Below are 24185 nucleotides of genomic sequence, written 5' to 3' on the forward strand. Positions count from 1 at the left end.
GAGAGGAGGAATTTTTTTAAAAAAAGGTAATTAGCATCCTCAGATTCCATTGGCTCTTACACAGCCCTGATTTGCATACGCCCGCCCCCTGGCAGCCAGGGTTTGCTGGGGCTCAGCAGGGTTTTGCAGCCGCTTGGCGTTTTAGTGCAGGGCGGGAGCTCAGGGAGCCGCGGCCCGGATCCCGGAGCCGGGAGCCCGCTGCCCGCCGAGCTGCGGCGGCGATATCTGGGGCGATCTCGGTTCTAGCGACACCGTGGCCAGCACTCAGAGGCTTCTGCGTCCGTTCAGTCCCAGGGAGGAGCGGGCCAGACACTTTTATTTTGGATGAAAGGCGTGAGTCCTGGCAGGAGCTTCTCTCCCGGCCTGGCTTGCGGTTCAGTGCGCCCCAGCTCTGGCTCCGACTCCAAAAGACGACTTCAGTCTCTGTCGTGTATCTTTCAGTGGTGACGCCTGTGGGAGGCAGGCGAAAGTAGTGGCAATTGCTGGCAACGCCAGGTGGGAAAGTGAGCCTAGGCGACGAGGAGGCGTGCTGTCGTCCCTGTGGCCCCCGGTGCCCACAGCGCCTTGCCTTTCCTTCCCCTCGGCTCCCCATCGGCCGCAGCATGAAGTGGCGCAGCGATGGCCAGGAGAGGTAAGAAGCCGGTGGTGCGAACGCTGGAGGATCTGACGCTTGACTCGGGTTATGGTGGTGCGGCGGACTCTGTGCGCTCCTCCAACTTGTCTCTGTGCTGTTCTGACTCTCACCCGGCGTCCCCGTATGGCGGGAGCTGCTGGCCGCCTCTAGCTGACTCCATGCACAGCCGGCACAACAGCTTTGACACCGTCAACACTGCCCTGGTGGAAGACTCCGAGGGGCTGGACTGCGCCGGCCAGCACTGCTCGCGGCTGCTGCCGGACCTCGACGAGGTCCCCTGGACCCTCCAGGAACTGGAGTTGCTGCTGCTGCGTTCTCGGGATCCCCGGGCAGGCCCAGCGGCTCCCGGCAGTCTGCCCAAGGACGCACTGGCCAAGTTCTCGATGCTGGTAAGCCGGGCTCTGGTGCGCATCGCCAAAGAGGCGCAGCGCCTGAGCCTGCGCTTCGCCAAGTGCACTAAGTATGAGATCCAGAGCGCCATGGAGATTGTGTTGTCCTGGGGCCTGGCGGCGCACTGCACTGCTGCCGCGCTGGCCGCGCTGTCCCTCTACAACATGAGCAGCGCAGGCGGCGACCGCTTAGGCCGTGGCAAGTCGGCGCGCTGCGGCCTCACCTTCTCCGTGGGCCGCGTGTACCGCTGGATGGTGGACAGCCGCGTGGCGCTGCGCATCCACGAGCATGCGGCCATCTACCTGACCGCCTGTATGGAGAGCCTCTTCCGGGACATCTACACGCGGGTGTTGGCCTCCGGGCTACCCCGTAGCTGTAGCGGCCCCTGCACTGGCTCCAGCTCGGGTTCTGGCCCAGGCCCCGGCTCAGGCCCGGGTGCTGCCCCTGCCGCGGATAAGGAGCGCGAGACGCCTGGAGGGGGAGCGGCGAGCGGTGGCCCTTGCAGCGCAGCTAGCAGCGCCAGCGGGGGCAGTAGCTGTTGCGCCCCGCCAGCTACGGCGGCGGCCGTGGTCCCGCCGGCCACAGCCACAGCCCCCGCCGCGGCTGCCGCCGCCAACCACCACCACCACCACCACCACCACCACCACACTCTTCACGAAGCGCCCAAATTCACCGTGGAGACCCTGGAGCACACGGTCAACAACGACTCGGAAATCTGGGGGCTGCTGCAGCCCTACCAGCACCTCATCTGTGGGAAGAACGCCAGCGGTAAGTGGCTGCACCGATGCCCCCTTCTCTCACCCAACTCAATCAACTTCGGGTTTAAGTTGTCTCGTGTCCCCCACCCCCTCCCGCGTCTCTCTGGCCACTCGCGCAGTCCGCGGTCTTTGAGGTGGTGGCCAGGCTGGAGACAGCTAGAAACCCGCAGGTTCATTCCTGAGCTTGGGCTCCGCGTAGTTTACACTGGTAATAAAAGTCATAGAGCACACAGGGTTCCGCCCCCCTGTGCAGGGCCAGGAGATGGCTGCCTCCAGTAGCACGCGAGCAAAATCCACTACCTTTTTTATTTTTACACATAATTTAGTATGTTGTTTTATTCGGGTCAGGCTTGAGAAATATCTTCTAGAACCCTGGTTTGATTTAGAAGGTGCCACATTCGAGTTTGGTTAAGGTCTGGAGGAGGTGCGTTCGCTTCTCTGCCTTCTCTGCCATGCAGTTCTCTCCCTTGCCCCAGGCCTTCTGGGGTCGCTGTAGGTGCGCCGGGAAGGCATGGCTAGCTAGCTGTGGCGAAGGTGGAAGGGTCGAGGTAGAGCTGGGTGGGCCTAAAAATGACGAGGGAGATGTATGTATGTGGTAGTGGTGGGCCGGCGACACTGCATAGCTCCAAGTTTTCCAGAGCAGTTTCTGAGCCCTGGAACCCAGAGCTGGGAGGAGGTGGGAAGACCTGAGACAAGGCCATGAATTCCAATTTCCCCACTCTGGCAGGCGATTTACATCTATCACTTGGGTGGGTGAAGGAGCACCACCAAGGACCCGGGCAAGAGGAAGGGGTTATCAGCTAAAGATATCCTTTTCCTCGAGGTTCTGAAATCCCTCCCCGCATCGTGCCCCACTGGAGGGCGCTGGGTGGGTTTGAACCTTCGGTCCTGGCAGCAGAGGAGGTGGTACTGGGGCGTTTGTTTTCCGGGGCTCCTGCTGGCGGTCCCTGTCTGTGAAGCCTGAGCTAGACACTTCAAAGCTTCAGTTTTCCACAGGAAATGGTAGAAGAGTAACTGGAGACTCTAAAAGCGAAATAAAACTTTGCTACATATTCCAGGCGGTTTGGCTCGGGGTTGCGTGGTCGGGCGAAAAAGCAGCATTTCTGGGTAGATATCATTCATGTTGCAGCCTGTCTGTTTCCTCCAAGCCGTAGGACAGACGTATCTGGCCTGGCTTGACTTTGTGGGTGCCAACAGTGCGCGTGTGGGTGTGCCAACGCATGTGTGTGCAAGAGCCTTGTGAGTGTGCAAAGGAACGAGCCAGCGGGCTCCTGAGGCATAAAGCTCCAGCTTCAACCGTTTGTAAATTTACTCTGATGAACTCTCTAGACCTCCTCACCTGCATGTGATCATAGTGAGGGAGGGGAAGAAAAGAGCTACTCCCGCACACATGTGTGCGCGCGTGTGTGAGCCTGTGCACGATGGGGGAGGGGCCCCAATCCTGTAGATTCTTCGACTTCTCTGCCAGAGCCCTTCCCCCTCTGTTGCCCTAAGCCATACTCCCCAGAGTACACAGACACGTACAGACGTACAAAGACACGTACAGACGTGCACAGACACAGGCACACGCGGCAAGCACACAGGACGTCCCTCTGAGAACGGTGACATCTGGTGACAAAGCCTGAGGTTTCCTGTGTGCTTTTTCAGAACCGGGCATTCACCTGCAAACCCCCAAGTTTTAAATTGTTCTTTGTTTGGAAGACTACCCTCACTCAGAAAGCACAGACTTGCTCAGTCTTCCTCCCCCTGTAGTGCCCCTACCCCCCCAGTCATCCCTTAACCAGAGTTACCTCAGCACTACAACTCCTCTCTTGCTTCCTCTCGGGTTTTTTTTTTTTTCCTCTCTCGATTTTCTTTTCTGGGGAGTGGGGGGATTCACATCCCCTTAGCCACCCTGAGGAAGCCCTAGGCTGCAAACACTTGCATCCTGTCCCACCTCTGTCTGTCCTTCTCCTAAACTGGGACTTGAGGTGACTTTCTGGGCCCCAGCCCATGTGTCTGCAGAATGCAGGTTTCAATAAACAATATACCCCCAGCTTCCTCATAGCTCTGTTAGTAGTCCATCTTTTTCCAAATGGATTTTACTTTTAGGATCTTTAACCTCTTTTAAAGAACAGCATTTATGTTTCCCCCCCCCCCCTTTTTTTTTTGAGTAAGGCTAATTTAAGGAGAGAGAAAACCACAGGGTTGGTTTTGGGCAGGGTGAATGAGTGGCGGCTGGGCCTTGAAGCCATCACAGACTTACCCCACACCACACATCTTAACTTCTGGGGCTCAGGGCTCTTCCTTCAGCCTTTTCTGGCCCAAGACATACTGGTATTTCATCCTGATCTCTTAATCTCTTCATGGGCTTGTTCAAAATGGCCAGGCATGCATACAGAAGAGCTAAGAAATGAGTGATTAATGTTTCAGGCATCCAGAACATAGCCTGAACATCAAGCCTGTTTCTCCAGCTGTTTTGTGTGGCAGCCTGTCTGATATGCAAGCCTGACTGAGGACCACACACCTTCCACAACAGATTCTCCCTCTTTTGACTCACTAACATCACTTATTTATTCATTTGTGGATTCATCTCTTCTTCAATATTTATTGAACAGTTTTTAAATGCCAGGGAATGAGCAGACACTGGGTAAAAGGCAAAAACAGCCAACCCATTCCCAGGGTCATTTCATTCATATCGATCTTCTGCGTTCCTTTTGTCTAGTACTACCGTCAGGGATGTAGCTCAGTTGATGGACTGCTTGCCTAGCATGCGAGGAGCTCCGGCTTCAATCCCTAGCACCGAATAACCAACTTAGGCATGTCATACTAGCTGGCAGAAGTGGAGATAGAAAAATGAGACGTTCAAGACCATCCTCAGCTGCATAGCAAAGTTTGAGGCCAATCTGGGATGCATGAGACCTTGCCTCAAACAAATAAACAAAATGTACTACTGCCATCTTCCTTGTACAGTGCAAGAAACTGAGGCACAGATGGAGTTTTAGTGTATTGCTTGTTTGACTGCAGATGGCCTACTTCAGAGCCCATACTCTTAACCACTGTGCATGTGTGACTTCAGGTGCAGGTGAGTTCCCTGCCTTCAGGCCAACCTACTTCATTATCCACACAGTTGAGCACTAACCCCAGACAATTTGCTGTTCTTTTTGTTCCCACTTACACCCCTTTCAGACCTGACATCTAAATTGGCAGTACTGAATATGTGTTTTTTTTTTACATCTTCTAAGCCAAAAGGAGAACCTAATACACAGTCAGAACTTACTTGACATCTGTTTGAGTAAGCTGTTGTACTATACTGTACAGCGATGTCCTCAAAGAAGCTAGCTGCCTTCAAGCTTCTTGAATTTCATTCTTAATTATTAAGTGTGTGTGTGTGTGTGCAAGCGTGTCAAGCTGCCCATGCAGAGGTCATTGTGAGTGAAAAAAAGAAATAAAAAGGAAGATATAACTGTTCTTAGGTATAGTAGAGGTTTATGGTAGATATGAGGGAGAGCATAGTCAAAGGCAGGGACAAAAATATCTGGGATAGTCCAAAGTGGACAATCCCCTGAGCTGACCTGTGTGAGGAGAGTGGGGAGGAAGGGGGAGGCTGTAAGCGCCTTTAGTAGAGATGCCCAGATGGGATTGCCGGCCAGAGTACCCAACACTTCTCCCTTTTGTTTTACTATAAAAGGTAAGGAGTTAGGAAAGGGTAACTGGTGAGGGTCCTGGCTTTTTAGACTGCTTCTTGCTATCTGGGGAAAGGGCAGCCCAACCCCTGGAGTGAATGCCAGTTATACCCTGTAACAGGTAGGGACTGAGGGATGCTGGGAGAACCTGGCAACCAGGTCCCCTTGGATATGTAAATAGCCCCCCCCCCCCCAGTTAGCCATTTCTTTTGGGTTTGAGACCTAAAATCCCAGCCTTCTTGTTGATAATAAATGATAAGGAACAACACAATATTTTCTGTGCATCATTTTGGGGAGAAATTCCAAGAAAGCTGGAATGCTGACCAAGGCCGGGATGAGAGAAAGATAGGAGTGAAGGCCCTTTACTTGTGATCCAGGCTTGCGCGACCATCTGGGACCAGGTGCCTTGGAGCAGTTTGTGAGACTGGACGACCACCTGGGACCAGCCGCTTTGGAGCCATGTAGGATGCAGATTTCACAGGAATGGCAACTTTGGAGCAGTTTTCAATCTAAAACAGTGGAAATCAGAAGATCCTTCTGAGGGTCAGTTCACTCCTTCCACCATGCCGGTCCTGGGGATCAGGCTGGGGTACTCAGGCTTGGTGGCAAGCATCTCTACCCACTGAGCCATCTTGCTAGCGCTAAAACCTTCTTTTGAAAGTTTTTCGGCTTCGTCCCACACGTACTGCCACTTCTGCAACAGCCTCTCCGTCATATTTGGGTACTAAACTGATAAGGCTGGGGAATCACAAAACTAGGAGGACTGGGTTCAGAAAAAAACGAAAACTACAGGGGGCGGGAGGCAGCATTAACTGGGCGGGGCTTGGGTCCAGCTCGGCTGGGTGGGGCTTGGGTCCAGTCAGCCGGGCGGGGCTTGGAGCGTGATCTTTGTGGTGCTGTAAAAACTCTTTAGACCTAGGTTTTCTTGTGTTAATTTTTAGTGTTTTGAAGAGCCTGAGACCCCAGGGACTGGTGGAGTTTTTGTGGGGTGTGTACATTTGATTTGATCCATTGTCCTGGCACTGAAAACAAGGAGGAAGCAGAAGGCTTTTGTCATGTCTTAGTCACTGCGTCTTAAGTGCCGCCAGAGAAACCACTAAGCTTGCTAGATCGCCAATGATCTGCCCTCTTCCCTAAGAGGCTCTACAACTCCTTCTCATCCACAGCGTTCTTCTAGTGCCCCTTTGGAATGCCTGACACGCTGCAGAGTGGAATGCCTACTTGTTGAGTGAATGCATATAGTCAGCTCCTTCAGTCTTTAGGATGGCAAACTTAGCCACCAGCCTTTGTAAGGGTGGTTGCTATGGGATCAGCCTCCAATGTCACCTCCAGGGTTTGGATTCCAAGGCTGCTGTTTTCCAATTGTTTGTATACTTACTTCAGGAATTGGCTTGTGACTGTAACTCCATGACTCCTTGGAAAAAAAAAAAAGATGTCTTCAGGAAACCTACTGAGTGATAGAAATGTCTCTTATGATGATAGAGGTATCGATCTATACTTGTCCACATGCCTCCCATCATTAGATTTAGCTTCACACATTCCTCTGTATTGTAAGATACCCTGCAGGGGGTAGTGGGGGAAGGCATGCCCTCCACAAAAGTCACAGGGATCCATGCATGAAATTTTGATATACACTCAGAAAATTCTTCAGGGAAGGCTGGAAGAGGTGGTATAGTTTGGCCCAAGCAGGGAAGGATTTTCTGCTTAGAAACATCCAGTCTCCAGACTTGGTTCCTGTGTCTTCTAGCTGGTAAATTATTGTGATAGTTGTGTGTGTGTGTGTGTGTGTGTGTGTGTCCATGTTATGAGGATCACATAAAGAAAGAGAAACACACATTTACAAAACCAAAAGAAATGCAAACCTACCATGGAGGACAATTACAGGATTAGCCCCATGATCTGGGCTGCAAAGGTGCCAGCTTCATGGGAGGCACTTCCCAGTAACAACTTCCTTTTAGAAGCAGGATATTCGGGATGCTGCTAGCAATACTTTGGGGGTTCTGCACAGTCTCTTTTCTCTCGGGGATACCCAGTCACTTTGTAAACATTAATTAACGTGAGCCCTTACCTCAGCAGCACTGGTGAGGTGAGTTGGTTGACTTGTAGGTCCTTTGCCCTGTGGACGCTGAGCCTGCACTAAATGCTTCTCAGCAGTTTTCCTGGACTGGAGCTGGTTGCACTATGTTGCACTGTGGCTCTTCCGAGTCACGCCGTGGCTCTTCTGTGTTGCGCTGTGGCTCTTTTGGACAAAACATCTCATGAGGAACTTGGTGTCTTCGGGGAGGCAGCGAAACTCCCTGGAACCCCTCCGTGCCGTGCCTTTGGACTCAGAGCACATTTTTAATTAAATGGCTCTTTGTAAATTAAAGCTAGGAATTTGGGTCAGTAGAGGGTTATTTGATTTACTGTGCAGGCACGTCAGTTCCTTGTTGGGGTGTTTGCAAGTCCTGAAACATCATAATGACGGCATACTAAGACAATGAGGATCAGTTGGAGATCTGAGGTCACGGGTGGGGTGCTGACTGCCTCTGAGTTGGAAGAGGGCTCTTGAGTCTAAGTCTGTTGCTAACTGCAACCTTGGACCAGATAACAAGCTCATCTATAAAATGGCTCTGATTATCATTCACCTGTATCTGACTCTGGGGTCGGACATCCCTGTCAGCCCAAGGTTTCCTATCTGTAAAATGGGTATTTACTGCAGGAATAATAGCTACATTTCCAATGCTTATTATGAGCCAGGCACTGTTTTTAATGGCTTCTGTGTGTTATAATTGTTACAATCACATCAGTTGATATAAGAGACAATCTCCAAATCTCAGTCGAAGGTCATTCTTCTTCTCTTAAACTCTGATTGGGTGAAATGTGGGCTGGAGGAACTCAAGAGTATCATTTAGGTACCAAGGCCTGGCTGATAAGGAGTTTTGCTTTGTGTCATCTGCAGGGTGTCGCACCTCTTTTCCATTCATCCAGCCGACAGACAGAGGAAGCCTGGCAAAACAAGGGGCTGAAGAAAGCTATTTACAGGACAAGTCACCTTGTTCATGTATCAGTAGTCATATTTATCTACATCTGTCTTGTTACCACACACACACACACACACACACACACACACACACACACACAGAGTCTTTGTGTCATTTTTTTCTCTCTGACCATTGTTCTTGACTTGGTATTTAAGAACTTTGAATGAGTCTCAGTCCCATTCACTACTTTTAATGGGATTATTCATGATTTAGGGACCTGTAGCCAAGGTGATATATTACCTACCTATCTATAGTCACACAGCACATTACAACACGGTGGGATACTCACAGTGAAATTCCCTCTTAGCAAAGGGACTAGTGAGAGACACATGGCAGGATCTGGTCCTTAGTAGTCATGAGAGCTTATCAACTAAGCCCTGTGTGCACGACCACGGCTAACATTTTTAGATTAGGCCTAGATTCTACCCTCTGGGAAGAATTTGCTGGTTCATTGTTCTCCCCACTCCCAGCTCTATCCAGCGTGAAGGGTTTTTTTTTTTCCTTTATTCTTCTTGGCCACACTCAAAGTGAGTCCTGCAAAGTATGGCCACTTTAAAGGCTCTAAATCTTTTGTAATGTAGCTTTTTACCTAGAACTTTTGGATATCAAGGATTATTTTCATTGCCTTAGCAATAAAACCTTCAAATCCCAAGCTTAGAGATTTCCTCCAGTGCAATTTAGAGGGATTGTCATTGTATTCGTCAGCTTTGAGTCACCATACTGAAATGCATGAAGCAACTACATTTACAAAGAAAAAAGGCTCATTTAAGTCAAAGTCATGGTGCCTGATTCGCCTCTCTTCCGTCAAGGATTCTACGGAAATTGCAATTGCAGCTGTCAATGATTAAAGTTCCTGCTGGAGTGGGGGTCACCTTTTAAGTCAAGGGTAGAGAGGGAAGTGGAACTAAATTTGGGCTTTTAAACATCCTTCTTAAGTGAACTACCAAATAGTCACTCAACCACTTTCCAAAGACACCTCCACAGTGACTCAAAGTTCACCAACTAGGTCCCACTTCTCAGAAGTACCATCTTGGGAATCCAGGATTTAATCACAATGAGCTCTCGGTGGATGCTCAGACCACTCCCAGCGGACATCTAGAGTGTTAGCAGCCTCACTCAAGAGTTATTTCCTGGACCAGATCTTATAGCCTGGTCATGCTTTGCTTCTTTACCCGCTATTTCCTTTTCTTTCTCAAATTCATGGCAAGCACATTGACGCTATTAAGCTTATGGGGAGGTTTACAGCGCTAATCTTGTACTTATTTCACTTACAAGTCCTCTTAACCTTTTCTCTCATTGTTTGGGAGTCTAGAAATTGTTTTCTTTTCCACCTCTCCACAATTCCTTTCTGATTTGACTTGCAAACTGGATTACTTGTGCCCCAGCTAATAACTGCCGAACTCAGAGTTTATCATCACGGTCTATTGCCATAATCTCCCCTAACCTCTTTCTACAGAGCTACAGCTCATTGGGTATCAGTCCTAATGTCTAAATTACCACAGATGACAGTCGAATCAAACATCTTACCACTGCATACATAACACGGGACTCCGGTGTTCTGCCTTCTAATCACGTCACACATATTAAGCACCTCCCTTATGGTAACTATTTCTATGTTAGTTAGAGTAAGACTAATTGATGTGGCAGGTAAATCCTGATATCTTAGTGGCAGAACACAACACAGTTGTTTCCTGGACTGAGAGTGTAGCTCAGTGGTGGTGCATTTGCCTAAACATTCACAATACTATATTGATCTGTGGCACTGCAAAAATCAACAACAAATTTTGTTTTCTTTTTCATATAGACTCCAGCTGATAGGAGGAGTAAGAAAGACAGAGTTGTTGCATGAGAGGTTTTTGTGGGGCTGTTCTGGCCATGCGTATGTCAGTCCCAATGACCACTACTCTGATGTGTGGTCTTAACTAGATGCAAAGAAGCTGGGAGTTATGGATTCTTGATAAGCAGCGAATGGCCCCAACCCCAACCTTACACTCTTTAGATATCTAGATGCTTCAATACCTGTAGGGAGGTGTTATTATCAACACTTTTTTTGCAGATTGGGAAGTTGAGGAGCAGAAAGTTTAATGACTTTGTCTAAGGTGGCATGGCTTGCATGTGAGCAGGCAGCCTTTGCACGTCAGTCTCTCTGTTCTTCCTTAAGTATGTGAAGATCAATGTGTTATCGTAAATATGAGATGTTTATCCTGCTCTCTCTTCCACGACATACATTTAACAGCTGCCATCTTTACCTTTATGACTGATGGTGTCTTCCTGTGCAGGAAGTGGTGTGGGTTACAGTGATGAAGCTCTCAGACATGGGAAAAATACAAGGTTTCCCAAAAAATTCTGGAAAATTGAACCTTTTCTCCTCTGACATCCCTTGCCTTTTATTCGCAGAGGGGGCTGTCACTTGCTGGACCCGGTGCTAGTCTAGGCTTTCCACATCTTCCGTGTGACCCTGTTTCATCTGCACACGGATCTTGTGAAATGAGTGTCCCTAAAATCTATTTTCCTGAGGAGCAAACGAAGGCTCCACCAAGTTCAGCCACTGGTGTGTGTTGCCCCAATACTATAAGTAAGCGGTTTGGAATTTGGGCTCCAGAGTCTGGGCTTTGAGCTGTTAAAACCCAGTGGAGAGATAAGAATGCCAGGGACCACTAAGAGGCCCCCAGAAAAAGACCCTTGGCATGGCCAACAGGGCATGTCTTCCTTTGGCACCAATATCTACCCTGATGACCAACATACGGGCACACAGGACAGTGCTATAACCCAAATCAGTGTCCTTCTCCATGGCCTCTCAGAGGGTCACTGCCCAGCCTTTGATCAGATCACAGTGTAACCTCAGCCAAGGCCCAGGGGCAGAGGCTCGCTCACTATCTCTAAAGGATGTTCTTTGCATACTCTGCATTAAGGACCTCATACCACTTCACATGCAGAACCAAAGGCACAGGTCTGCAGCACACAGAGTGAGCTCAGTTCACTCTCCGGTGGTGGAAGCTGAACCTTGTCTTCCCCAAAAACCACAGAACTGTGGGGGACAAAGGAACAAATTCTGCCTTTAGTCCCTATAAACCAGGTGACATCGGGCAAGTCACTTAATCTTTTCCAGACTCGGTTCCCACACCTGTGGTGTGAGGATAATGGTAGTTCCCCATCACAGGCTGTTGTTGGGAGGACTGAACAAGTGGCTTCATGTAAAAGTAGAATAGTGTGGGGTGCCACAATAAATACTTAATGGGGTGGCTATTATTTTTAAATGCTCATGTTGTCCCAGACTCCTTGCTCCCAGAACGCTGTCTCATTGGGTGAAAAATTTTAAATAGTATACAAGCATTCAGGCTCAACACTTACTGACTGAGAGACTGGGTAAGTCATCTAGACTCTCCATGACTGTCTTCTCTTCTTCAGTGAGACTATCAGCCAAGCATAACCCCTGCCATGCACAAATTGATGACTTTATTCTGTTCCTTATGGCTGTTCCCACAGGTGCTGTCTTAGATATTAGGCAACCTGGTCCCTGTCTTCCTGGGGCTTCCAAGTTTGTGATAAACTTATTCACTGGAATAATAATACAGGTGTGAATTTGCATCTTGGCTCCTGATACAACAGAGAGATTCCATTGAGTAGTGAGTCTCTGCTGAAGCTGATATGTTTGGGAACATGGAGAGGGGTGGCCTCTGTAAGGAAAGCAAAGCTTAAGTAAGGCTTAAGCAAGTCCAGTTTGGTGGAGAGGGGAAGAGTATCCTGTAGATGTAAATAGCATGTGTAAAAGGCCTGTGGCAGAGGGGAGCCTCCAGGAAGGAAGAGGAGCCTGTGTGGCTGGGATGGGAAAAGAGAAGATTGAAGGGAGACAGGGAATAGTTAGACAAAGCATCTGCCAAATTAAGTCTCTCTTGGGATCCCTGGAGAGCCTCCAAAATCGCTCTCTCTCTCTCATCCATCTTCATATATGTGCATGTGTGTTCAGGTGCTCATGTGTGCACCCATTTATGGAGCTCGGAAGTCAATGTCTAGTGTCTTCCTCCATCCCTCTCTACCTTATGTTTTGAGGTAGAGTCTCTCACTGACCCTGGAGCTCACTGATCCAGTTAGGCTGGCTCCAGAGAACCTCCTGTCTAAGCCTACTTCCCTGACCTCAGTGCTTAAGTGCTTAGGCCTTACAGAGAATCATACTTGGATATGTCTGTGGGTTCTGGGGATCTGAACGTGTGTCTTTATGTATCAGATACTTTATGCAGACCTTGGGAAGCCCTTTAGGAGAAAGTCTGTGATTAAATACTTATTGTAAAAAGTTCATGTTGGCCACAGTGTGGAGGAGGGGTGAAAGTGGGAAGACCAGTTAGGTACTGACAGCCTCCTATTTGATACAAAAGGAATCTGAGGATGCAAGACCTTTGGGCACTTGCCCAGAGCTAAGTCCATCAACAGCAGAATAGGAACTCAAGTCCCAAGAACCTCAGATCCTGCCTTTCTCTTTCATCATTCTGAGGGAGCCTGTGGTTCACGTGGTAACACTTTACTAATGGGGAAACTGAGGCCCAGCGTGAGACATTGCCTTGGCCAAGACTACCGGGCAGAGCTGGAGCCCAGATTCTAAGTCTGCCTCTCATCTATTGTCTCCTGGGAAGGAGACCACCGTCTATTGCCTTCTGGTCACCTCCGGGAAGCAGAGCCCCACTGTGGCTTCTTGTATTTCGCCTTCCTTCTCACAGTGGATATCGACGCAGGAGCATGCAGAGGTCTCTTATGTGTCTACCAAGCCAGCTAGAGCCACGGCTGTGAGGATCAGGCATGCAGAAAGAGGAGTGGAACGAATGTCTCTCGGCGCATTTACGTCTGAGAGCCAGTCAGGATGGCTGCCAGACAAAGGGATTGGAATCTTTCAAGAGCTGTGACTACCCTAGAAGTCATGTGGATTAACTGAGCTCCTTTGGGTGGCGTGTCTTATTATTTGCCCCAGATCCGGCACATGGCACCACCCAGGGACTGTGATAAGCACAAGGAGTCTGTAAGTGCGAATCAGCCCCTCTCTTTCCCTTGATACTTCTAGGAAGCTCAGGTGCTGAAAGGTAGACAGGAAGAGCCAGCCACTCCCTCTTTTGACCTTCTTGCTTTTGGGCCTTTGGGTTGCTGACCCGGAGAAGTCCTGTCCTGAACCAAGGGAGACCTGCCTCTTGCAGGTCAGGGTGGATTTAGTATATTCTCCAATGTCGGCTCACGTGGAAACTGCACCTGTGGCAATGGCCACTGAGGCAAGGTCCAGAGAGAGATGTGATCTTGACGTGGACAAGACCTTGGATTATGAGGTAACATCGGAGCAGTGCCTCGGAGGAGAGAATTAGCAGGGCCGATGGCGGCCACAGCACTAGGGTTTCAGTGAGTGCTCGTCAGCATCCTTCCGGGGTCATGGTGGTGCCACAGGCCCTCGAGAAGTCTGCTAGGGAGGGTGTGGCCAGGATGCGATCCCATCAGACACTGGTGCCTGTGCCCAAAGAGCAAGAGGTTGAGGAGAGCAGGGAGTCTCTACCCATGGGCAGCTCTGGTCCTGCTCCTTCCCTGTCTTTCCCCACCCCTGCTGCTGTCTTCTGCAGACACCATTTTGGGGCTAGATACGGGTACTTCTCAGACACTCAGATGGAGGTGTTTGCATTGACAGATAGTCATAGACAGTATTGAGGACAGAGTACGGTGCCTGGGAGATCCAAATGGAAATCCCAGGCACAGAAGTCTTAAAAGGCATGAAGTGGGGCAAAGTCAGCGTGGGAGGGAGGGAGGGAGGAGGAAGGAGGGCAGGAGTCGAGCTCTTCCTAGAGCTAGGCAGGCGGAGAGGAGGAAGCAGCAAGGAGAGGCAGCAAGAGTTGCTGATGAGAAGCCTGATTGGGACTTAGGTCAGCAGAGGTTGGGCATTCTTGGAGAAGAAAGGGCACATGGTGGCAGGTGACATGGAGGTGTGGGAATGTGAGCCTTGGTGCTTATATGAGTTTTTCTGCTGCTTACCAAAAGCCACACCCTCTGCCATGACCCAAAGGATGCTCACCAGGCTTCTCAAGAGGAAGGAGTCTTCTGTATGTAACCCATGAGGCTTTCTCTATAGACTTTATCACTCCCAAGCTCTATAAAGGACCTGAAGGACCTCAGGTTGGAGGAAGGTAAACAAGCTTCCAGCCCTCACTCTGCACACTCCTTGACAGGCTGACTCCTCTCGTTTTATCAGCTTGGGGCTTTTGTACAGTACTCAGTTTAAAAGCATTGGCCTGGAGTCTATCAAGGGCTTCCTGCTCTAACATCCCAGAGGCTCTGAATACCTAAGGTGGGAACCTTAAAGCATGATGCTGAGGGTCCCAGATGCAACTGGGCCAGAGGGTTTGGGGAGGAAAGAGAGAGGTGGACTCTGAGCTTGGAACCCTTTGATAGAGCTCTAGATTGGGGTGGAGGGGAGAAGGAAGACACCCACTGTTGAAACTAAACTGAGCTGGAAGCTTCAAACAACTGCATGCTTCAAAGCAGGAGGTGCTGTCTGGTCGTTAAGGATTCTGCTTTTCATCCATGAAGAGAAGGAACGCACCCCCTTCTGCATCACATCCTTACGCCCCAGGTGGCATTTCTGATTCCAGGGAGCAGAGGCAGAACTCATCAAAGTCATCTCTGAACCAAAAATATCCCTGTCCAGCCAGACGCTTCTCAACCTCCCAAGCCAACAAGCTCGCTGTCATTGTCAGGGCCAGCAGCAGCATCTGCGGCTCCCAGGAGGCTGTCTTTTAAAAACTGGCTTGCTCTGAAACTTGGGGATGTTTGCTTTTCATCCTAAGAAGTTTGGTGGCTGAACAGACAGGATCCATCATGATTCCCAGACCCTGATGTAAGCAAACAGGGACTTGAAGCCACGGAGACTCATGGGGCTTAAGTTACTTAACCACAGAGCTGTCTGATCTGGTTGGTTTGACCACTGTCAGTCTGTGGTCGGATCATCTGGGCTCAATCTCAACACTGTCCTTTGCCAGCTCCACCGCTTTGGGAAAGGCCTCTTGATGCAGTTTCTTCCCTCAACAGTGTGGTCACTTCAGCGTTTAGGGGTGAAAATGAAACAACCCATTGCTTATAAACACTTAGTGAGTGCTTGGTTTACTCCTAAGTATCACAGCACTTACCAGTTTAACTAAACTATTAACATCTCCTGGCCACCTTCCTCTCACTATGACAGCATTTGGCACAGAGTAGGCACTTAGCCATAATTGTTTAGTGAGTGAATGGGGCTACAGCATGCATACTCAACAAAAAAGGGATTTGTTTAACACACTGCCATCTCCCCAACACTTAGAAGAGTACAAACTTAGTCTTGGGGGCTTGGTTAATGGCTAAACCAAGAGCCCTTCACTAACCATGGCCTAGATGGCTATCTGGAGTCTGCATCTCTGTTTCTGAATTCTCAGCTGTGATAAACCCTGCACTTCAGAGCTTGCTTCTCTTTAAAGAGCAGAAAGGAGCACGCATAGTTCCTTTGTTCCTACTTTTTGAGTGGGAGATGACACTGTACCCCAGTTCAGAATCAGCCACCCTGTCAGAATGGACTCTTGGATCTGTGAGCTGAGGGAATCTCCATGCAGCCCATGCCTTCGTGCATTCTGGACATCAGCCTGGGTTCATAAATTAGACCTTTGGGAATGGGGGATTCACAGACTTACCTGGTGTCACCGCTACCAGCTGGTGAGGATGCTGAAGCTTAGAGGCAAAAAGTCCATACTGCCCAACCAAGTGTAGATATCAGTCCCCTAATGCCCTGGGTGGTGTCTCCATGATGCATACGCCTTGGGGAAAAGAAAGCAACAAAGTTTTGTTCTCTGTCCTTACCTGTGATCCTGAGATCTTGTTCAGTAAGCCAGTCACAGGCTCTGCAGAGTGTTATCCCAACACCGTCTCATTTAATTTCTCCTGCACATCTTAGGAGGGCAGCATTACTGCTTCACTGCACAGCGGAAGAAACTCAGACAGGCTGTTGACTGGCTCAAAGGTGTACAGTGAGAGGAACTGGGTACAACCCTGGCCACCAAGCCCACTGTCACCACACCCTGTGAACCACATTGGCAGCTCATTGCAAGGCTTCCATGTGGCATAGTCATTATTCTTTCTGGGGAGAAGGGACTTGAGACAGGGTCTCACTGTGTAGCTCTAGCTGGCCTGGAACTTGCTAGGTAGACTAAGGTGGCCTTGAACTCAGGGAGAGCCACTTTTGCTTCCCGAGAACTGGGATTAAAGGCATGCACCACCACACCTGGCTTATAGTCGACACTCATAAACGCTCTGATGATGTGAGACATAGCCCTGGAGTAGGAGTTCAGTTCCATGAAGTGGAGGCAGGGGTAGCCATTAGGTGAACTGTCAATCAACTGAGTCAGACTGAAGATGTAGAATTATAAAGTTCCTCATGCTGTGGTAATAAAATTATTTTGTTGCTACTTCATAACTGTAATTTTGCTACTGTTATGAATTATAATGTAAACATCTGATATGCAAGATATCTGATAGGTGACCCCTGTAAACTTTAGGGGTTTCAACTTCTTGAAGGGGTTGTGACCCACAGGTTGAGGACCACTCTTCTAATCCTTCATTTGGGAAATGGTTCAGTACCTACTACTCACCAGGCCAGCATGCCCCGCTGCCGCTATCGCTGCTGGTTTCATGACTGAAAGGGCTGTAGCCATTCTGCCCTCAGAGCACTGTGATGCTTACTGATTCCGATACTTTATCCCAGCTGGTTTAGAGAATGCCTGTGGACTCACTCAGGCCTGTTTCCTCTTCCCTCCTCCCCTGGGGACCAAGCACACCTGCCATCGGGGTGGAACCCAGGGCCTCTAGAAGATGGGAGGAGATGTGTAGTATCCTTCTTAGTCTTTCCCTCCCAATTATTTCCATGCATGTGACTTCCAAAGTCCTGCCGCTTATTTCTATTTGTAGAAATAAGTCACGGCAACTACCTGGGGTAGAACCTCATATGCTAATGTACTCAAGAGAGAGCAGAGTGGGAGAAACCAAGTGACAAGTGACCTGAGTGTCATTTAGGCCCAGAATCTGTTTTTTTTTTTGGGGGGGGGGCTCAGGAGTAGCACCTTTGCACATCGCTGGGTCTCAGATGTTTTGAGGACCTAGATCAAGCATCCTGTGTAAGGGAGAGCCCCGGGGCCTCATCTGAAGGCTGTTCAGGACACACAGTTGACCCTAGCCTTTGGCTGTCCCAGATGTTGGTGGTATTCTGTCCTCTACCAGAGAACCCTGACTAACACGCTGTAGTCTTTGAGTTCAGGTTGAGTTTTTTTTGGCCAACATTTGTATACAATCATGGCGGAAATCTTGAGGTCTTCATAGACCCTCACCTCCAACAAACACACCCCACTGTATTCTCAGTGAAGACTGGGAGAAAAAAAACAGTGTGTGATGTTTCACTTTGGGCCTTACTTACTGCATGAGCATATTCTTCCTAATGGTTCTGATTTTCCTGGCATGGTCATGAATTGTTGAAATAAGAGCAAGCGTGGCTGCGTCCCCAGCACTCGGCCGCCCGCATGGCTAGCTTATGCCCGAAATAATTACACGGAAACTGTATTCTATTAAACACTGCCTGGCCCATAAGTTCCAGTTTCTTATTGGCTAGCTCTTACATATTGTTCTAACCCATTTCTAATATTCTATGTAGCCCACGAGCTGGCTTACCAGGGAGGATCTTAACCTGCGTCTGTCTGGAGTGGGAGAACCATGGCAACACCTTGACTCAGCTTCTTTCTCCCAGAATTCTGTTCTGTTTACTCCACCCACCTAAGGGTTGGCCTATCAAATGGGCCTAGGCAGTTTCTTTATTAATAAGAAATCACTCCCAAATCAATGAATCCTTAGACTTCATGCAAAATGAGCAAAATCTAAGTGGTCCTTATTTTCTTCCAAACATAGCAGAGTGGATATGGATGTCTGTCGACCTCACACCAAGGGCTTGGCCTCTTCACTACAGTTATTGATTCTGGCTTTGAAGCTCACACTGTTCAGAGATGATCATTGAAGTTACTGGCTCCTTTCCTGGGCCCAAGAATCAAGTTGCTTTGTGGAACGAAATTTTTTTTTTTATTTTGCTTCAATATCAAGAAGCCCAGCGGAGGCTGGCAGGAGACAGGGTCCTCCAAGAATTTCTTTCCCCACCTGAGGCATTGCTGACATTCTCACCACATGTCTGCATTCATACACTGTCCTCTGTAGCTGTCCACAGAGCCTAGTGCGAAATTGGGACCCAACAGAACCAGGAACCCCTTTCTGCCTCCTCCCCTCCTGTGAGGGCACAGTGACATCTGTGGCTCTGAAATGGAAGATATCTGGGCTCAGACACCTGGAGGCAGGGAGGGGGCAAGGTGGCTCCTCTGGACCACAGCAGCCTTCTTGCTGGAGCCTTCCTTTAACCATTGTCTCCCTCCTTGTCCTTGTCAATCACCACTGATGTCCTGGATCATCCCTTCATGACTACAGGGTTAAGAGCAAACTCTTGTCCCTGGCAACCGCAGATCCTGACTTGTCAACCACAGATAACCCCACTCACACTTGAATTCTTAATTAATTAATTAATTAATTCTTAATCCCAAACTTCCGTTCGAGGTGCCTACCTGGGCCTATTCTGTTCATACCCTCTTATTCTCCAAGTCAAGCCTGCATCTCTTCCCCGTCTCTTGAGTTTCCTCGAGGCTCCTTGGGAGTGTATTAAACACACTTTACAGTGTTGGGAAAATATTTGATACTTGTAGCCATGTATGCCTGACTCTTTCTGAAGCCAGGGGGCCCTTGAAAGTCGGGATAGAATTTTCTAGTTACTCTGTGTCTTTTCCGCTCTCCACTCACTGAGGGTGCCTCCCGATCAATATTCCGCCAGTTGGAGTACGGGCTCATTTTCAATTAAAGCACTCTCCAGAGGTGACTGTGTCACACTTGGCCAATAATGATACTTGACTTAAATGCACTGGACAGCCTAATGCCAGATTATATTTGGCAGACATCAAACCAACGCAAGGCGCTTAAACAAAGTAGGGAGTTGATTTTCTGTCTTAGCCTACAATAGTCTAAGGCAAATAGATAGTCCGTGGCTAGGAGATGAACTATGTAACATCCTAGGTTCCTTCTGTGTTTCTTCGATGTCATCCTTAGCACACGGCTTCCAGTTTCAAGGTAGCTTCATAGTCCTAAGATGACAGTCACTGCTCCGACAATCACATATGCATCTTATGCAAGATGAAGACTAGTGACCGGCAAGGAAGCATGTCTGTAGGTGGAGTCCACTCTTTGAATACGACTCGTCGCCTCAAAAACTCACTTTGCAATCTGATTGCAGATGGGACACTCCTGCAGCTGGGGCTGGGGTCAGCTGTTCCACAATTTCCCTAAATAGAGGAGGTGCCGAACTCCCCCTAAAGAAAAGCCGAGAAACTTAGGGTTACAACGAGAGCAGCAAGAACAACAGTCATCTAGTGATGTTGTAGCCTCCTACATTCGAGCTGCTGCTGAGCAGGTGCCAGGGTAGGCTTTAGGACAGGAGTGGGAAGCTGAATGCTGAGAGGGGACATGGAGTAAAAGAAAAGGAAGGATGAACCAGGGAGGAGTTGCCCACCCAGTCCTGGGCTCTGTGATCTCAAGAAGCTCCGTCCATGCCAGACTGACGATATTCCCAGTGTTTCACAAAACTGTCCCATTTGATCCCCAGAGTAACCAATCCCACTTGCTACAAGCTGTCACCAGACCTATTTACTGAGGATAAGTGACATGGCCTGAGATACCTTTATCAGTAAGCAGGAGAATCAGGGTTCGCCTGGGACTGCTGAGACCGGAGCCCAGACCAGCGCCCTTTGAGCTCCAGACACCCTGGGAGAGCCGGGCCAGGCAGGGGTTCCATTATGGGATAGACAGGGTGCTCCTGAGACAAGTTTCCATCAGAATTCACGGGAGACAGAAGCAAAGGCTTAACTTAGAGGACTTTGTGGCAGAAGCCCACTAAAGGGAGCACAGTGGACCATGAGGAGAGACACCCCAGGTCAGAACACAGTCTTCTGTGGTAGAACAACGAGGGCATTTGGCAGTCAGCTGTCTCAGAAACCAGAGACGACTGGTCCTTTGCATTGGAATGCACTTTACTTTTGCTAATAAACAGGACAGCTCTTACTGGAGGCAGAGCCCTCGGCTGCTGGCTGCCGACTGAGCATTCGCTGTAAGCCCCCCACCATCCTGCCCTTTCAGGACCCAGGAAGTGTGTCAGGGCTCTCAGGAACCAGGCACAAAAATGGAGTTTGTATGCGATGCTTTGCAGTGGTTGTAACGGCCAGCAGATCTCTTTAAAACTTACTGGGGGTAATTGGGGTTTCGTCTAATCTCTCTAGAATGCTATCATTTAAAGCAGCATTTCATGTTCTGCAAATCTCTACAGTAACTCTCCAACACGTTCATTTTTGCTGGGGCTAGGGAGTCGCTTCAGCTGATAGCTGGGACGTTGGGGCTTTCCTTACTGAAGCCGTCTTCATGCCGTGGGGAGTGTTAATTTAGTACAACTAGTTCTGTGTGGCTGGAATTTATGGAGTCATATGTGATCCTTGCCCTGTTTTAGAGTAGGAGATGCAGTACTGAATAAGAGGGACTCTGTCATTGAAGACGTTTCAATTAAAAATCGCTACACAATAAACAACCCCAAGAGGACTGGAGAGAGAGCTCAGCTTCCAAAGCACTCGCTTGTATAGCAAGCAGGCATGAGGACCAGAGTTCTATCCCCAGAACCCACATAAAAATGAAGGGCATGATGGCACACAGTTGTGATTCCAATACTGCCGAGACAGAGAGATGGGGGCCCTGAGGCTTGCTAGCCAGCTAGGCCAGGCTGCTTGATAAACTCCAGGCCAGTGAGAGACTCTGTCTCAAAGAAACAAGGTAGATAGTTCCTAAGGAATGGCGCCCAAGGTTAACTTACATATGCACGCGCACACACACACACACACACACACACACACACACACACACACCCCGTAGTAACAAACTATTTTACTTTGATCTCAGTTTTGTGTGTCAGGAGCTAGGGAAAGGCTCTACAAGGTGGGCAGTTCATCCTGGGTGTGGTGAGGCCAACATGGTGGATGGGGCTGATAAGTATGTTCCTATGATGGTGTCTGTGCTCACATATTTGGCATCTCCATATTTCTGGACTCTTCTCTGCATTATAGCATGTCTTCCGTGGCTCATCCTACATGCATCTTAGGCTTCTCACAGCTGGGTTCCCTTGGGACAGTGGTTCCTCTATGATGGCTGGCTTCCCAGAGTCAAGAGTAGCTAAAAGCCCTGTTCAAAAGTAGTGTGGACAGTAGCGGTCGAAAGGTGTCACTTCCATCCCTGGCCAGAAGACAAGGCAATGACAAAGTCGTGCTGGCTAAAAGCATGCACACGGGAGATGTTGCCTCTTTGGAAAACGATGGGTCACATAGGACATCAGGATATACCATGCAGGGGCTGGGGAAGGACTCAGCCGGCAAAGTGCATGCCGTGCATGAGGACCTGACGTTGGTCCCCAGAGCTCACATAACAGTGCTGTGCAGAGCATGCACTTGTAACCCAGCAACAAGGAAATGGAGACAGGTGGATGGATCCCTATGCCTCACTAGGCAGCCAGCAGCACCAGCTGAATGAGCAAGTTCCAGGCTAGTGAGAGACATCCTCATAGAACAAGACAGATGGATCCTGAAGAAGAGCATTGTTGACATCTACACATGTGCACACATGTGTGTACGTACCTGGACGGACGGACACACACACACACACAGAGGAGGGCTGCTGTTTAGTTAGTCATAAGGCAAGGTAGTGACGACAACCACGACAGTACCAGGGACCGAGCAAAAGGGTCTCGAGTCAGGTAGGGCGAGGACATAAAAAGTTCTAGGAGACAGGCAGCTGAGCCGACTTTTGAAAGATGAATAGCTTGCACATTCCTGAGAGAGGCAACCGCATATTGTGGCGGTGGCGGGCGGTAGGGGTGGGGTGGGGTGGGACGGGATGTGTCCTCATGAGAGTTTTATCCAGAAAGCCTATGCCCATGCTTCATTGCTTATATTTAATTGTGATTGGGCTTATGTTTTACATATGTACATTTGGTGTATATGTATGAGTGCGTGTGTATTTACATGTGTACACAGAGCTGTATGTAAACTCATAGATATGTATATACCCATACCCCAACACATTTCATATACATGAATATTTATATTTTTAGAGCTCTCCAGATTTCCATTGACTACATCCTGAATGCTTATGTATGCCAGACAATATTTTAAGTGATGAAGGAAGAAAAGCAGTCAGAGACCTGTTCAAAGAGCTTATGTTCTGTGATGGAGGCTAGCAAGAATCAAATTAATGTTTCAGTATGGGATGTCATTTCAAATAGAGAGCTATAGGACGAGGAGGTTTGTTTTCTCTTTTCCTTCCTTTTTCCCTCCGCCACCCCAGCAGAATCAGACAGCTTATTATGAAGAATACATTTCCAAGGGAGGAAGTGGGCTAGAGATGGAGGAAGGGTTATAAACAAACCGCAGTGTTCTATAAAGAATGAGGTTTTGTTTTGTCACATAAGTTAGCTTCTGTGGGTGATTAACATGCCGTGCACTTTTGGGATGATTTGTGTAATGTAAAAAGTATGTTTTCTCATGCTCTGTTACGGCTTGCTGGCTGGTGTGTGTGTGTGTGTGTGTGTGTTCCAGTCTTCCTCTCTTCCATCTGGCTTCTTCCTTTTGCTAATTTTGAAACTTTTCTCTATTGCATCAAATGTTCCCCAAGACCTGTGATCCAGAAATCTTTTGGGGGAGCTGGATGGTGGTCAGTCTTGATAACGTCTTTCCCACCGAAGAGGGACCATGAAACTTGGGCTTCTGCACTTTCATTGAGGACCTGAATTCCCTGGTGTAGGAACTGGCTGGAATCCCTACGTCACACTGTGTTTAGTCTGGAATTGCCCTGAGAAGACACAGCACTTACAAGGATATTGAAAATACAATGTTTAGCCGGGCAGTGGTGGCGCACGCCTTTAATCCCAGCACTCGGGAGGCAGAGGCAGGCAGATCTCTGTGAGTTTGAGGCCAGACTAGTCTACAAGAGCTAGTTCCAGGACAGGCTACAAAAGCTACAGAGAGACCCTGTCTTGATAACCCCCCCCCCAAAAAAAAAAGAAGAAAAAGAAAATACAATGTTTAAACAAAAGTGACTTGATTTGTGCTAGCCAGTGGCCCCAGACAGTGTAAAATCCAGTAAATACACGGTCCTGTATTTCCAGGGGAGGCGACCTGGGGGCTTTATTCCCAGAGGAAATATGCTAGGTTTGTTAGTCTTTTCATATGGTTTCGAGTTTAGGAGTGGGACCCCTCCAGCATCGCAGAAGGGATATATTCATCATGGCAGGGAAGTCGTGGCAACAAAGAGTAAGGAAGCAAAGACAAGGATGCTATTTTAGTTTTTCTCTTGATTTTATTTTATTTTGTTTGAGACAGAGTCTCACTCTGTAGTCCAGGCTGGCCTAGAACACATATCTGTCAACCTGCCATAACTTCCCAAGGGCTGAAAGTATGGGTGTTGAGCCACTATGCCAAATTTGGGTGTGCTGTTTTAAAGTGCACTGGAGAGTGACATTTAGCAGAAATGGAAGCATCTAGGGTGGAGTTCCAGGCAGCAG

General features: G+C 48.8%; 1 protein-coding gene across 3 annotated transcripts in view; it reads left to right on the forward strand.

Moving 5' to 3' along the window:
• The first annotated feature begins 607 nt into the window (after positions 1–607).
• The window catches only part of Abtb3 (ankyrin repeat and BTB domain containing 3), a 245625-nt gene continuing 222047 nt past the window's right edge, over positions 608–24185 (forward strand). For all 3 annotated transcript variants that reach the window (XM_050145663.1, XM_050145665.1, XM_050145664.1), the window contains exon 1: positions 608–1792. In XM_050145663.1, coding sequence (XP_050001620.1) covers positions 619–1792 — 1174 coding nt within the window. In that variant the 5' untranslated portion in view covers positions 608–618. The remainder of the gene's footprint in view (positions 1793–24185) is intronic.

The sequence above is a fragment of the Alexandromys fortis genome, unplaced genomic scaffold (genome assembly GCF_014885135.2).
Source record: "Alexandromys fortis isolate MF-2015 unplaced genomic scaffold, M_Fortis_MF-2015_v1.1 scaffold_50, whole genome shotgun sequence".
In the NCBI taxonomy this organism is placed as follows: domain Eukaryota; kingdom Metazoa; phylum Chordata; class Mammalia; order Rodentia; family Cricetidae; genus Alexandromys; species Alexandromys fortis.